We start from the raw sequence: 13,446 nt of genomic DNA, 5'->3' as shown, positions 1-13,446 counted from the left end.
ACATCGGGCAGGATTTTCTGGCGAGCGCAGCCAGAAAATCCTGCCCCTAGTCTCCACTGAAGCTGAGTGAGAACTGAGCTCAGCCACGATGATTTTCCATGTTTTATAGTCAAATATCTTGCCAACACTCACCATCAACTCTTACACATGAATATTGGCTACTTAAGACAACTGTTGGAGGCTGCCTATGGCAAAGAAACCCTGCAAGACAGCAGCAGTTTGGCAAAGGGAGCATATTGAAAAACAAAGCACAATCTGAACATGTTAATGCACAAAGTTCTAATCAAATTTTCAGTCAACAAAAGGTGAGAAAAAGGGGCTTTGAATGTACTATTTACCAGTGTGTATTTATTTGTAAAAATTAAGTACACAATTTCATTATCATGTTGAAAAATATATTTTTCAATGGATGTGATAGTACACAATACAGATTTATATTAGTTCAGGATGGTTTCTCTTTGCATATCTGGCATCTTCATACAAAATGCATAGTCAGTCAAACAATATAAAGGCACTCCCAATATGTCAGAAACCTTAGCAATTCAGCAAAGAAACCTGCTGATGGGAACAACCATATTTGATAATTGGACGGGAAACGATTCTGGTTCCTGAGCCATTCTGAGAAATCTTCTCTCTCAGTTACATACAGTCATGTGAAATCTAGCCTAGGTTACTAACCCCACCTCTCCCCCAAAGTATATTTGGCATTTTGGAGATAACATTTTCCATCTGTGGAAAGACATCAATGACAAGGTTATCACAGTGGCGAGTGTGGAACTCAATGCCAAGGGAAATGTCCAAAGGAGTGCCTTGACGTGTACATTGAGGAGAATTGAGGGATTCTAGAGGGAGGCTGTGAAAAGGTAATCGGAATGGAAGGAGGTTCATGTGGCATACAATTGCTGAGAAAGACCAATGAACCAGTTTCTGGGCTGTGGGTGTTATGTAATTCTATGTCATTGTTCAAGTGAACTGTCCATTTGGCATTATCACACAGGCAGCTATGCATGTGGAGGCACAGAGAATCCAGGCATTTTAATTTTGCATTCCCTCAAAGATACGTTGCTAATGTTGTAGTTTTTTAATGTTTCTATAGAGAGGTTTAGTATGCTCAAGAATACTCAGCATGGCTTTGTCAAAGGAAGATCGTGCCTTACGAGCCTGGTGGAGTTCTTCAAAAATGTGACTAAACACATTGATGAAGGGAAAGCGGTAGATGTGGTTTATTTGGATTTTAGCAAGGCGTTCGATAAGGTCCCCCATGCAAGGCTTCTAGAAAAAGTGAGAGGGCATGGGATCCAAGGGGCTGCTGCCCTGTGGATCCAGAACTGGTTTGCCCAAAGGAGGCAGAGACTGGATATAGATGGGTCTTTTTCTAAATGGAGGTCGGTCACCAGTGGTGTGCCCCAGGGATCTGTTCTGGGACCCTTGCTGTTTGTCATTTTCATAAATGACCTGGATGAGGAAGTGGAGGGATGGGTTGGTAAGTTTGCCGATGACACGAAGGTTGGTGGGGTTGTGGATAGTCTGGAGGGATGTCAGAAGTTACAGAGGGACATTGATAGGATGCAAGACTGGACGGAGAAGTGTCAGATGGACTTCAACCCAGATAAATGCGTAGTGGTCCATTTTGGCAGGTCAAATGGGATGAAGGAGTACAATAAAAAGGGAAAGACTCTTAGTACTGTAGAGGATCAGAAGGACCTTGGGGTCCGGGTCCATAGAACTCTAAAATCGGCCCCGCAGGTGGAGGAGGTGGTTAAGAAGGCGGTTAAGAAGGCGTATAGTGTGCTGGCCTTTATCAATCGAGGGATTGAGTTTAGGAGTCCGGGGATAATGATGCAGCTATATAAGACCCTCGTCAGACCCCATTGGAGTACTGTGCTCAGTTCTGGTTGCCTCATTACAGGAAGGATGTGGAAAAGATTGAAAGGGTGCAGAGGAGATTTACAAGGATGTTGCCTGGATTGAGTGGCATGCCTTATGAGGATAGGCTGAGGGTCTTTTCCCCTTGGAGAGACGTAGGATGAGAGGAGACCTAATAGAGGTATACAAGATGTTGAGAGGCATAGATCGGGTGGACTCTCAGAGGCTTTTTCCCAGGGTGGAAATGGCTGCTACGAGAGGACACAGGTTTAAGGTGCTGGGGGGTAGGTACAGGGGAAGTGTTAGGGGGAAGCTTTTCACACAGAGGGTGGTGGGCGAGTGGAATCGGCTGCCATCAGTGGTGGTGGAGGCAAACTCAATAGGGTCTTTTAAGAGACTCCTGGATGAGTACATGGGACTTAATAGGATGGAGGGTTATAGGTAGGCCTAAAAGGTAGGGATATGTTCGGCACAACTTGTGGGGCCGAAGGGCCTGTTTTGTGCTGTAGTTTTTCTATGTTTCTAATGCATTTGAAACTAGAATATGATCTGGCAGTCAACACCATGTACTATCACGTGGGTGCAAACCTGCACATAACATGTTCCCAAAAGGATTATTATTCTATTTCTCGGCAGATTTAAGAATGTTATTTATTCAATGTTAAAAATATAATGGAAAAAGGGTCTACGGTTACTCAAATTTCAAACAGCCTCTTATTGGCTAACAGGTACAGTGTTGAAGTAGTCTTTCCTTGGAAGCAACGGAATAAGTTATAATGTTTTCCAGCTGTCTGAAAATTGCAACAGTTGTATCAAAGTAGACAAATATATACAAGTGATGAGGTATAAACTATATTCAAAGGACTTGCGTTGATAATGTTAAGAGATAAGATGCTAGAAATGAATCTGGGGCCATTTTTTATTACTGGGATTTTGCTGATACTCATCCGTGAGAAGTGAGGCAATACAATTCACAAGAGCAAAATAAATATGTTCCCTGTCCATTTTATGCCCGGCAACATGCATACCAATTTTGATCCTAAAGAATCATAGAAACCCTACAGTGCAGGAGGCGGCAATTTGGCCCATCGAGCCTGCACTGACCACAATCCCACCCAGGCCCTATCCTCATATATTTACTCTGCTAATCCCCCTCACACTAAGGGGGAATTTACCATGGCCACTCCACCTAACTCGCACACCTTTGGACTGTGGGAGGAAACCGGAGCATCTGGAAGAAAACCATAGAAACCACAGAAACCCTACAGTGCAGAAGGAGGCCATTCGGCCCATCGAGTCTGCACCGACCACAATCCCACCCAGGCCCTACCCCCACATATTTTTACCCGCTAATCCCTCTAACCTACGCATCCCAGGACTCTAAGGGGCAATTTTTAACCTGGCCAATCAACCTAACCCGCACATCTTTGGGACTGTGGGAGGAAACCGGAGCACCCGGAGTAAACCCACGCAGACACGAGGAGAATGTGCAAACTCCACACAGGCAGTGACCTGAGGCAGGAATTGAACCCGGGTTCCTGGCGCTGTGAGGCCTGTGCTAACCACTGTGCCGCCCCTAAAGTCATTCTAATTAAAGAATTTCAGACTCAGAGCCAGTCCCTCAGTTCTTCTCTATACCTTCACGATGTTACATGTCCAAAAACATCTCAATAAATTTTGAGCCGTCAGCAGCAATCTACAAGTTAAGTTCCAGGACAGTTGTTGGATCGAGCAATGGGATGGAGGAGGGGGCAATCGCCAGGACTGTGACTTTGGGGAGGGGGGAAAAGTGCTTCCACTCCACAGAAGGGCACATTAGTTTCAATTTTCTTTTAACCACTAACTTATCGTTAGCTGCTGGATAATCCTACATTGGGAACAAGGGATTCTTCAACAGGTTTTAGCTCCCTCCTTGACATATTAAAGGGCCAAGTAACTGTATAACATTTCCTGTGGTTTAGCAATGAAACTTGTGCCTGTGAAGATTAGGCATAGGCTCTCCCAATGCTAATTTGGTCTACTTTGTGTTCATTTTACGCCAGATAAACGGATGTACAGTATGAGAATTCCTACTCCAAACGTTCCTTCAATGAACGTAATACAATTTTCACATTTTTAACTAATTTATAATAGGTAGCAATCAACATGAAATAGTGCCAACAATGCTTCTATTCATAGTGTTCAGTGATCGGCTGCAAAAAGGCGATAGAGGAGGGCCACGGTCAAGCCGGCTATCGCTGGGATTATCCAACTGGACCACCAACTGCAAGAAAAGTAGAGAGTCAAAAATATCGTAGTATAAGGGCCTCTTTTATTTGTTAATTTATAAACACTTCCTTTGGGTATACCTAAGCAAAAACAGCTATTACAAATGCACCCCATGGCTCATAAGCAAATGATCCTGAATGCGAGCATAAATGTTGGTACAAACCGACAGAGGAAATTGCTCCAACTCCAATCTTCCTTAGGCTTAATCCAGGGTCTGCCTGGAGTGAACTGGTCTGGACCGTTAAAAAAGTGGTTGGGACAGGAGTGGGGAGGGAAAAAGAGGTGGCGATGGGAATGCTGCAAGGACATAAACTTCTGTGAATGAAGTAAATCAAGCTGTTGCAATTTACCAAAAGAGATGAAAAACACTGAAAAATTGAGCTTAACAAAATTGAGCTTCATATCCTTGCAGCACTTCCCACTGCCTCGGAAAAGCAGCCACCAAAATCAAGGACCCCATGGACCCTGGACATACTCTTTTCCACCTTCTTCCGTCGGGAAGAAGATACAAAAGTCTGAGAACACATACCATAAGACTCAAGAACAGCTTCTTCCCTGCTGCCTTCAGACTTTTGAATCGACTTACCATATGTTAAACTGATTTTTCGCTAGACCCTAGCTGTGACTGTACCACCACATTCTGCACCTTTTCCTTCCCTTTATCCCTATGTATTCTATGAACAATATGTTTTGTCTGTATAGCATGCAAGAAATAATACTTTTCACGGCATCCCAATACCTGTGACAATGATAAATCAATTCAAATTTCTAGAATTGAGTAAAATATAGGTGGATTATACTAAACCACCAGGGCATCTCTAATTTAATAAAGAGACTCATTAGATTTTGATTACTGAATATGTACGAGGCCAGAATGCACTCGTGAAAACTGACAAGCATGCTACAATATGCTTTATGAAAGAATGAAAAAGTATATTTGTTTACAGACAGTTTTGTACCTCGATTCAGACTCCAATATAACAACAGGTGGCTCCTATAACAGAAAGACCAAAACGTTACATCATGAATATGAAAAGTATCAATCAGAAAGATCTGACCTATAAAAAAGTTAAAATTAACATGCAGGAAGTTACCAGTTGCACTAGCTTTTCCCCATTTAGTTGCATCTATTACATTTCAGGGCCTTTTATCTGAATTACTACAAAATTCTAGTTTTTTAAAATTCATTTTATGGAGTGTGGGTGTTGCTGAGTAGACTAGAATTTATTGCCCATCCCTAGTTGCTCTTGAGAAGGTGGTGGTGAGCTACATTCTTGAACCGCTGCAGTCTTGGAAGTGTGGGTACACCCACAGTGCTTTTAGGGAGTTCCAGGATTTTGACCCAGCAACAGTGAAGGAACGATGATATATTTCCAATTCAGGATGTTGAGTGACTTGGAGGGGTGGTGTTCCCAAGTATCTGCCATTCTTGACTCTCCAGGTGGTAGTGGCCATGGGTTTGATGGTTCTGCCCAAGGAACATTGGTGAGTTCTTCCAGTGCATCTTGTAGATGGTACATACAGCTGCTACTGTTCATCGGTGCTGTAAGGATTGAATGTTTGTTGAAGGTGTAGCAATCAAGTGGGCTGCTTGGATGGTATCAAGCTTCTTGAGTGTTGTTGGCACTGCATTCATCCAGGCAAATGGGGAGTATTCCACCAGACTCCTGACTTGTGTCTTGTAGATGGTGGACAGGCTTTGGGGAATCAGGTGGTGAATTACTCTCTGCAGGATCCCTAGCCTTTGACCAGCTCTGGTAGCCACAGTTTCAATATATAATTAAGTATGTTATATTTAATATATTTGCTTCTATTTTACAGTGATTAGGTTCCTGGACCAGTAATTTAAAGGCCTGAAATAATAACTTAGAGAACACAAATTCAAATTCCACCATGGCAGATAGTAAATAAAATTTCAGTTTAAAAAAAAGTCTGGAGATAAAATCTAGCATTTGTAAAAGTGATCATAAAGCTGTTGGATTGTAAAAACCCAACTAATTAATCGATTTTCTTTCAGAAAGGAAATCAGCTGTCTTACATGTGACTCCAGTCCCACACCGATGTGGTTGACTCTTAACTGCCCTCTGGAGTGGCCAAGCTACTCAGTATCAAACATTACTCAGTGGCTCACCACCTTCACAGGGTAGTAATATTGGGAAATAAATGCTGGTCATACCCATATTCCAAAATGATTTTAAAAAATATGTATTGGCTGTGATTCATGTACTTTTCCACCAATCTAATGTTATTCCTCTCACCCCCAACAAAAGCTTTAACTGCAAAAAGAGCTTAATCTCCAAGCAGCCAGAGACTAATCCCATTTACACTGTAGAAGCATCACAGCTGTGATTAAACTTACACCAATGCTGTAAATTCCATTTAACGTGGTGCAGCAGGAGACTGACATCAGGAGAACAAGGCGGGAGCTCAGCGCTGCAGAGTGCAACACGTTGCCTGGACTTTTGGCCTCATGCCCCTCCTAACAGCAGAGTGGGTGTACCTATACCACATGGACTGCAGCTTTCAAGAAGGCAGCGGTCAAGGCAATTAGAAGAGGGCAATGAGTGCAGCTAACCAATGATGCCCACATCACGGCCAAGACTTTTTAAAAGTCTGTAGATCTGGGGTGGGTGCAGGCACCAAGCTATACAAGAATATAGCTAGATAGCAACATACAAAGGCAAAACTGCTCCAGATTCCGGATATTGGAAATGCTGGAAATATGCAACAGGACTGGCAGCATCTACCTGGTAGAGAGTGAAGTAGTTGGAGAGCAGGAGCGTTAATGTTTCAGGTGAGCGACCAATTTTCAGAACTGGAGAAAGTTAGAAATGTGAAACAAGTGAAAGTGGTGGGGAGAACAATGAAAGGAAATGTTTGCCATAGGGTGGAGGTCAGCAGAGATTGAATGATAAAAGGTTTCATGGTGCAAGGACAAAGGGAATGGCAATCGCAGGCAGCTAGCTCATTGGGTTTCCCCTTCTGCCCATTGCAGTCAGTTCCAATGGGCAGAAGAGGAAACCTGATGAGCTAGCTGCCTGCGATTGCTGCAACAAGTCTCCAGCCCCAGATGTGTGCAACTCACTGGTCAGTCCAGGAAGCTTACCTTCCGCCAGGAGATACCGTCTACATTTCAAAGCTAATTCCAAATTAGATGAAACTTGTGTTCCACTAGAAATGTGCTATGATCTGTAGTTTCTGTGGAGGCATTTTCTTTGAAAAGAATACCGGTGGAAAGTGTTTTTAATCTACTGTTCAGTTAGATTTGCTTTAAAACAAACAGAAACATCAAGTAGGAAGATTCCAAATGTATTTTTATATTAGTTGTGTACTTGCTCTGTGGCTGTTACTTTTTCTACATTGGGATCCTGTGAGGTAGACCGCAATCACAAATATATTTCTTAAACATGGAATACAACCTCATTTTGCATGAGATTCCTCAAAATTTGTCAAACTGCTTGCAAGGTATCAAATTACATTTTAATACTCATGACTACTGATTGTATCCAACAAAAAATAGGAACAAGATCACCCTACCTGCGACCTCTCAAAAGCAGCTCTATCATCCTGGAATAAGAAAAATAAAACAAGTGAATATTAAAAATTGCATTTTGAAAATCCAGCAGCCTTACCGCAAAGGTTTCACGTCAAAAGTTACCTATTGAACCATGGTTTAAACCTGATCATCTGAGTCCCATGCCTCTCAATTTTACACTGTTAGAAACTGGTACGTTCACATACCCAACAATACAGTCCAGTTCCTGAAGATCACTCAGCAAGCCCTTGTGTATTTCCTATGAATTGCCGGGAGTTGGATTTAAAAGGGCCACGTTATCAAAATCAGCAGGTGACACTGAAATAGGAAGTTGGGTTACTTTTAGGAGGACAGGCAAATTAGTAGATTGGGCAGGTGGATGTAAAAAGAAATGTAATTTAATGCAGAGAAATGTAAGATAAGATGATATTTTGAGAGGAATACTTAGAGGACAGTAAATTATATACAAAATGAAATATCTAAAGCAGTCAGGAAAACCATTCCACTCGTTAGTGAATTAGCAACTGGACCACATTAATTTAAGATCAAGGCCATAAGAAGGAAGGGAGAGGGTAAGAGAATAAGATTTTTTAAAGCTGAAAACTATTAGGACAATTAATGCCCTGCCTGAAACAGAAACAGAATTCATAAAAGCCTTTTAAAGGGTGAAGTGATTAAATATTTTTTAAAAGGAACATAAATAAATGAGTACGAGAGGACAAATGAGAGAAAACAGGGCTAAGGAGTCAGCTCTTTTGAAGAGACTGCACAGCCACAAAGGATCAAGTGACATCTTTCTATGCTATAATAATTTGATAACTTTATGACATATTACTGAAGATGGTCAGAAAAAAATTGCTGCTTTTCCTTTGATGAACAATATTAAACTTGAGCCTGGGCAAAATTTTTAAAGTTATATCCAGTCTGTTACATCAATAAATAAAATGCATGCAGACTAACTTGATTCTTCTTCACTCAGTTTCACACATTTTTAACAGAATTGCAGGAAATCTGTTGTCTCTCCACAATGATCACTGCTATCTCAATACAATGGTTCCTGGACCCATTAAATTACCCTTGAAGAATGTTAGAATCAATTGTCATCTTTAACAAAGCAAATTATGGTTTGAAATGTTATCCAATAATTCCTGTTGTGTATCCCAATAGTTAATTTGCAATCACACAAGCTAAGTGATGACAGAATATGCCTCTGGGAAGCAGGCAAGCAATTTAACAGCAAGTTACTCCCAGCTTGCAGTCATTTACTATTCTAGCTTTCGATCACACTGTGAGGTCGGATTCCTATGTTGTTGGAATGAAATTCAATGCAAGTTTGTGGGACACCACCTTGGGGGCGATTCTCCCATGCCGCTGAGCTGCTTTTGTAGCACAGCGGGCCGGGAGACTCGAGCTGACTCCTCACTGGGCGCCATGGCCTCCATGAGTCTCTGGCAGCTGGATTTCTGGAGCTGTCAGCTCTGCGCTGGAAATCGGCACGGAGCTGCATAATCGAGGCTACTGCCCATTAACACATACTTTACATTTGATTAGCAGGCCCTGTACTGAAATCTCCAGGCCTGCTAGCCTCACCCCCGCCCCCAGGATTGGTTCACTCCAGCGGGTTCAGTGTAGCTCCCCACTTGTGGAGAGCTGGTGGCTCGACCCTGCTGGAGTTAAGGCTGGGGGGGGGGGGGGGGACATTGGCAGCCTGGGCCCCTGGCACTGCCCAAGGGGCAAAGTGCCAATGCCCAGGGGGCACCTGGACACTGCCCACTGGGCAGTGCCAAGGGGACAGGGCCCCACTGCCACTCTGCATTCGGGGAGGGAGTGAAGCCAGTGATCGAGGTGGGCCTGGACACATCTGGTGCAGGGGGTGGGGGTGGGAAGGAAGGCCGACAGTGTGGACTACTGCGCATGCGCCAATCTCCGCTTTGACAGATCTGCACATGCACAATAGCCCACACAGCACTATGCTGCCAGCCTCCCAGGTGGAAATAGATTTTTGAGGGATAAATAGCCCACAGATTTTCAACAGGATTCATGCTAGTGCACGCTGCAATGAAGAGTGTGGGAGATTCACTTTGAAACTCTCGCTGAAAAAAACCAATGTGATTTACTCCAGTTTTACCGCAAACTCGACACTTAGAATTTTTTTGAGAGAATTCCCCCACCCCACCCGGGGATCTTTCAATTAGGCACCTTAAAACCTGTGGATCTCATTTTGATTTCAGCAACTTTGGTTCATAACTGTGGCATCTCTTCTCTTGGAGAGCAAGTGCTTGCACTGTCATTGGTAACTCCTCAGAAATTGAAGCTTAAGACCTGAAAACCAGCAAGATTTGCATTACTGGTGACTGCACATCATCCGAGAGTACTCGGAATCTTTGGTAATGTTTTGCACTTGTGTTAAATAAAAGCAGAAATTGGACAATTGCTAATGGATTAATTGAAAATGTTTAAGGAGGATTTCACGCGCACCTTTTAAGGAGACAGTTAATTAAACTGCAGCCTGTGTGGCCGATGCAAGCTTGATGCTTTTGGCTGAAAGCAATAATAATTGACTTAGACCCTTTATGATTGAAACACACATGCTGTAACGCTAAAGACAAGAAAGCTATTCTCTGATTGAATGCTGCCATTCAGGGCTGAATTGCCCACATAACTTCCTATCATCCCGAGTTAATGAATTGAAAATCAAAGACGACAGGCTGGTAATTAGTGATTGTTGTAGGTGTCGTTCGACATTGGGAATGTCTGTTCACAGAATTATCCCTCATAAACTGGCAGAAGTTGTATAATTTATTTACAAAGTTATAATATCTAGGTAGACCGTTATATTCAGGACGTGTCACCCCACTACGTAAAAGATTTTGTTTTCATTATGTAACCCCCTGCTGACCACTATATGGGGGCTACTATTTAAATATTCAATCAACAGGATCCCGAATTCTTAGCGGTTGATGTTGATTTGGCTAATGCCCTGTTTACCCATAAATGTCAGTACTGTAAGTCGGAATATCAAAAATAAATTTAATAACACATCATTAACAGACATGAAACAGTGAGCTCTGCACTCTACCTCTCTCTGCACTCTACCTCTCTCTGCACTCTACCTCTCTCTGCACTCTACCTCTCTCTGCACTCTACCTCTCTCTGCACTCTACCTCTCCCTCCAGCTCTCTTCCTCTCCAGCTCTGCCTCTCCCTCCAGCTCTCTTCCTCTCCAGCTCTGCCTCTCCCTCCAGCTCTCTTCCTCTCCACTTCCTGGCGCCTTATTTTTTTCTCCCACCCCCAGTGCAATCCCATTGGCCCAGCCCACATCACTCAACCAACAGCATCCTGTTCACAGCACCCACCCTGCAAACAGGACACTGAAGCCCACCAGGGATAAAGAACACTGGTAACTGTCTTCCCCACAAATTTTCCTCAGTCCCTTACAATTCGAAAAGTATTCACAAAAAAGAAACCTCAAGTATTAGTGCAGTTGGCTACAAGGAATGGTTAGAAAAGCTTAAACAGTATAAAATAAAGGCATTAAAGGGAGACCTCGAAGTATAGCCCAGTTCCCTTACCTTCCACATAGGATTTATAATCACCTAGAAAGGAATAATTTGATTAGGGATAGTCAGCACGGTTTTGTGAAGGGTAGGTCGTGCCTCACAAACCTGATTGAGTTCTTTGAGAAGGTGACCAAAGAGCTGGATGAGGGTAAAGCAGTTGATGTGGTGTATATGGATTTCAGTGAAGCGTTTGATAAGGTTCCCCACGGTAAGCTATTGCAGAAGATACGGACACATGGGATTGAGGGTGATTTAGTGGTTTGGATCAGGAATTGGCGAGCTGTAAGAAAACAGAGGGTGGTGTTTGATGGGAAATATTCATCCTAGAGTTCAGTTACTAGTGGTGTACTGCAAGGATCTGTTTTGGGGCCACTGCTGTTTGTCATTTTTATAAATGACCTGGATGAAGGTGTAGAAGGATGGATTAGTAAATTTGCGGATGACACTAAAGTCGGTGGAGTTGTAGACAGTGCGGAGGGAAGTGGCAGGTTACAGAGGGACATAGATAAGCTGCAGAGCTGGGCCGAGAGGTGGCAAATGGAGTTTAATGCGGAAAAGTGTGAGGTGATTCACTTTGGAATGAGTAACGGGAATACAGAGTACTGGGCTAATGGTAAGATACTTGGTAGTGTGGATGAACAGAGGGATCTGGGTGTCCATGTGCACAGATCCCTGAAAGTTGGCACCCAGGTTGATAGGGTTGTTAAGAAGGCGTACGGTGTGTTAGCTTTTATTGGTAGAGGGATTGAGTTTTGGAGCCAGGAGGTCATGCTGCAACTGTACAAAACTCTGGTGCGGCTGCACTTGGAGTATTGCGTACAGTTCTGATTGCCGCATTATAGGAAAGATGTGGAAGTGTTGGAAAGGGTGCAGAGGAGATTTACCAGGATGTTGCCTGGTATGGCGGGAAAATCGTATGAGGAAAGGCTGAGGGACTTGAGGTTGTTTTCGTTAGAGAGAAGAAGGTTAAGAGGTGACTTAATAGAAGCATACAAGATGATCAGAGGATTAGATAGGGTGGATAGTGAGAGCCTTTTTCCTCGGATGGTGGTGGCTAACACGAGGGGACATAGCTTTAAATTGAGGGGTGAGAGATATAGGACAGATGTTAGAGGTAGGTTCTTTACTCAGAGAGTAGTAAGGGCGTGGAATGCCCTGCCTGCAGCAGTAGTGGACTCGTCAACCTTAAGAGCATTCAAATGGTTATTGGATAAACATATGGATGATATTGGAATAGTGTAGGTTAGAGGGGCTTTAGATTGGTTTCACTAGTCGGAGCAACAGAGGGCCGAAGGGCCTGTACTGCGCTGGAATGTTCTATATCTTGCCACTGTCAATCAGAAAAGTAGCAATAACCAGGAACCCTAGTAAACTCAGAACTATATATTAATGAAGATTTCCAGATGTTGCAAGGATGCTGCCTTAAGTCCAGGAATCCCTTTTGCTTAGCGGGCAGATCTCTTAAAGCCTCAGAACTCTCACCTGAAAATGAGTACTGAGTAAACAGGGTCAAGGATCAGGGCTTGATCATGGACCCCAGGAATAAACCAAGTGGCTTCACAAGACATGGGTCATTATACAGTGTCCCAACCACAGGCTACACAAGTGGAAGGTGACCAAGAGCTCTGTGAGCGATTGTGGACAAACTGGGCAAAGTATGAGCCAATTAACTTCCCTGAGGAATGGCCTCTACTGTGTCAGCAATGGCTCAATGGTAGAACTCTTGCTTCAGAGTCAGCAGGTTGTGGGTTAGGCTGACACTCCAGTGCACAGAATGCAGCACTGTTAGGAGTGCTGTTTCTCAAAATAAATTATTATGCAGAGGCTCCTGCTTCCCTGGATGTAAAAGATTTCTCATAGAAATCATAGAAACCCTACAGTGCAGAAAGAGACCATTCGGCCCATCGAGTCTGCACCGACCACAATCCCACCCAGGCCCTACCCCCATATCCCTACATATTTTACCCGTTCACCACTCTAACCTACGCATCTCAGGCCACTAAGGGGCAATTTTAGCATGGCCAATCAACCTAACCCACACCAGAGCACCCAGAGGAAACCCACGCAGACACGAGGAGAATGTGCAATCTCCACACAGACAGTGTGTGTCATAGTGTCATGGCCAATATTTATCCCTCAAAAATCATTAGTGCAAAACAGGTTATTGGATTGTTCTTTATGGAACTTTGCTGTACACAAATGGCTGCCAACTTGACAA

The 13,446-nt window shown here is 43.4% G+C and overlaps 1 protein-coding gene across 3 annotated transcripts in view; it reads right to left on the bottom strand.

Annotated features, from left to right (window-relative positions):
* Positions 1 to 328: 328 nt before the first annotated feature.
* Positions 329 to 13,446, bottom strand: part of cyb5a (cytochrome b5 type A (microsomal)) — a 36,467-nt gene continuing 23,349 nt past the window's right edge. For 2 of the 3 annotated variants that reach the window (XM_078216704.1, XM_078216703.1), the window contains exons 3-5: positions 7,672 to 7,701; positions 5,094 to 5,128; positions 329 to 4,129 (exon numbers count right to left, since the gene is read on the bottom strand). In XM_078216704.1, coding sequence (XP_078072830.1) covers positions 4,048 to 4,129; positions 5,094 to 5,128; positions 7,672 to 7,701 — 147 coding nt within the window. In that variant the 3' untranslated portion in view covers positions 329 to 4,047. The remainder of the gene's footprint in view (positions 4,130 to 5,093; positions 5,129 to 7,671; positions 7,702 to 13,446) is intronic. The other variant, XR_013498354.1, reaches the window with a different exon arrangement.

This window comes from Mustelus asterias, chromosome 7 (genome assembly GCF_964213995.1).
Source record: "Mustelus asterias chromosome 7, sMusAst1.hap1.1, whole genome shotgun sequence".
Lineage (NCBI taxonomy): Eukaryota > Metazoa > Chordata > Chondrichthyes > Carcharhiniformes > Triakidae > Mustelus > Mustelus asterias.
The sequence above is the reverse complement of the archived record's forward strand: the minus strand, read 5'-3'. Positions and strand labels throughout refer to the sequence as shown.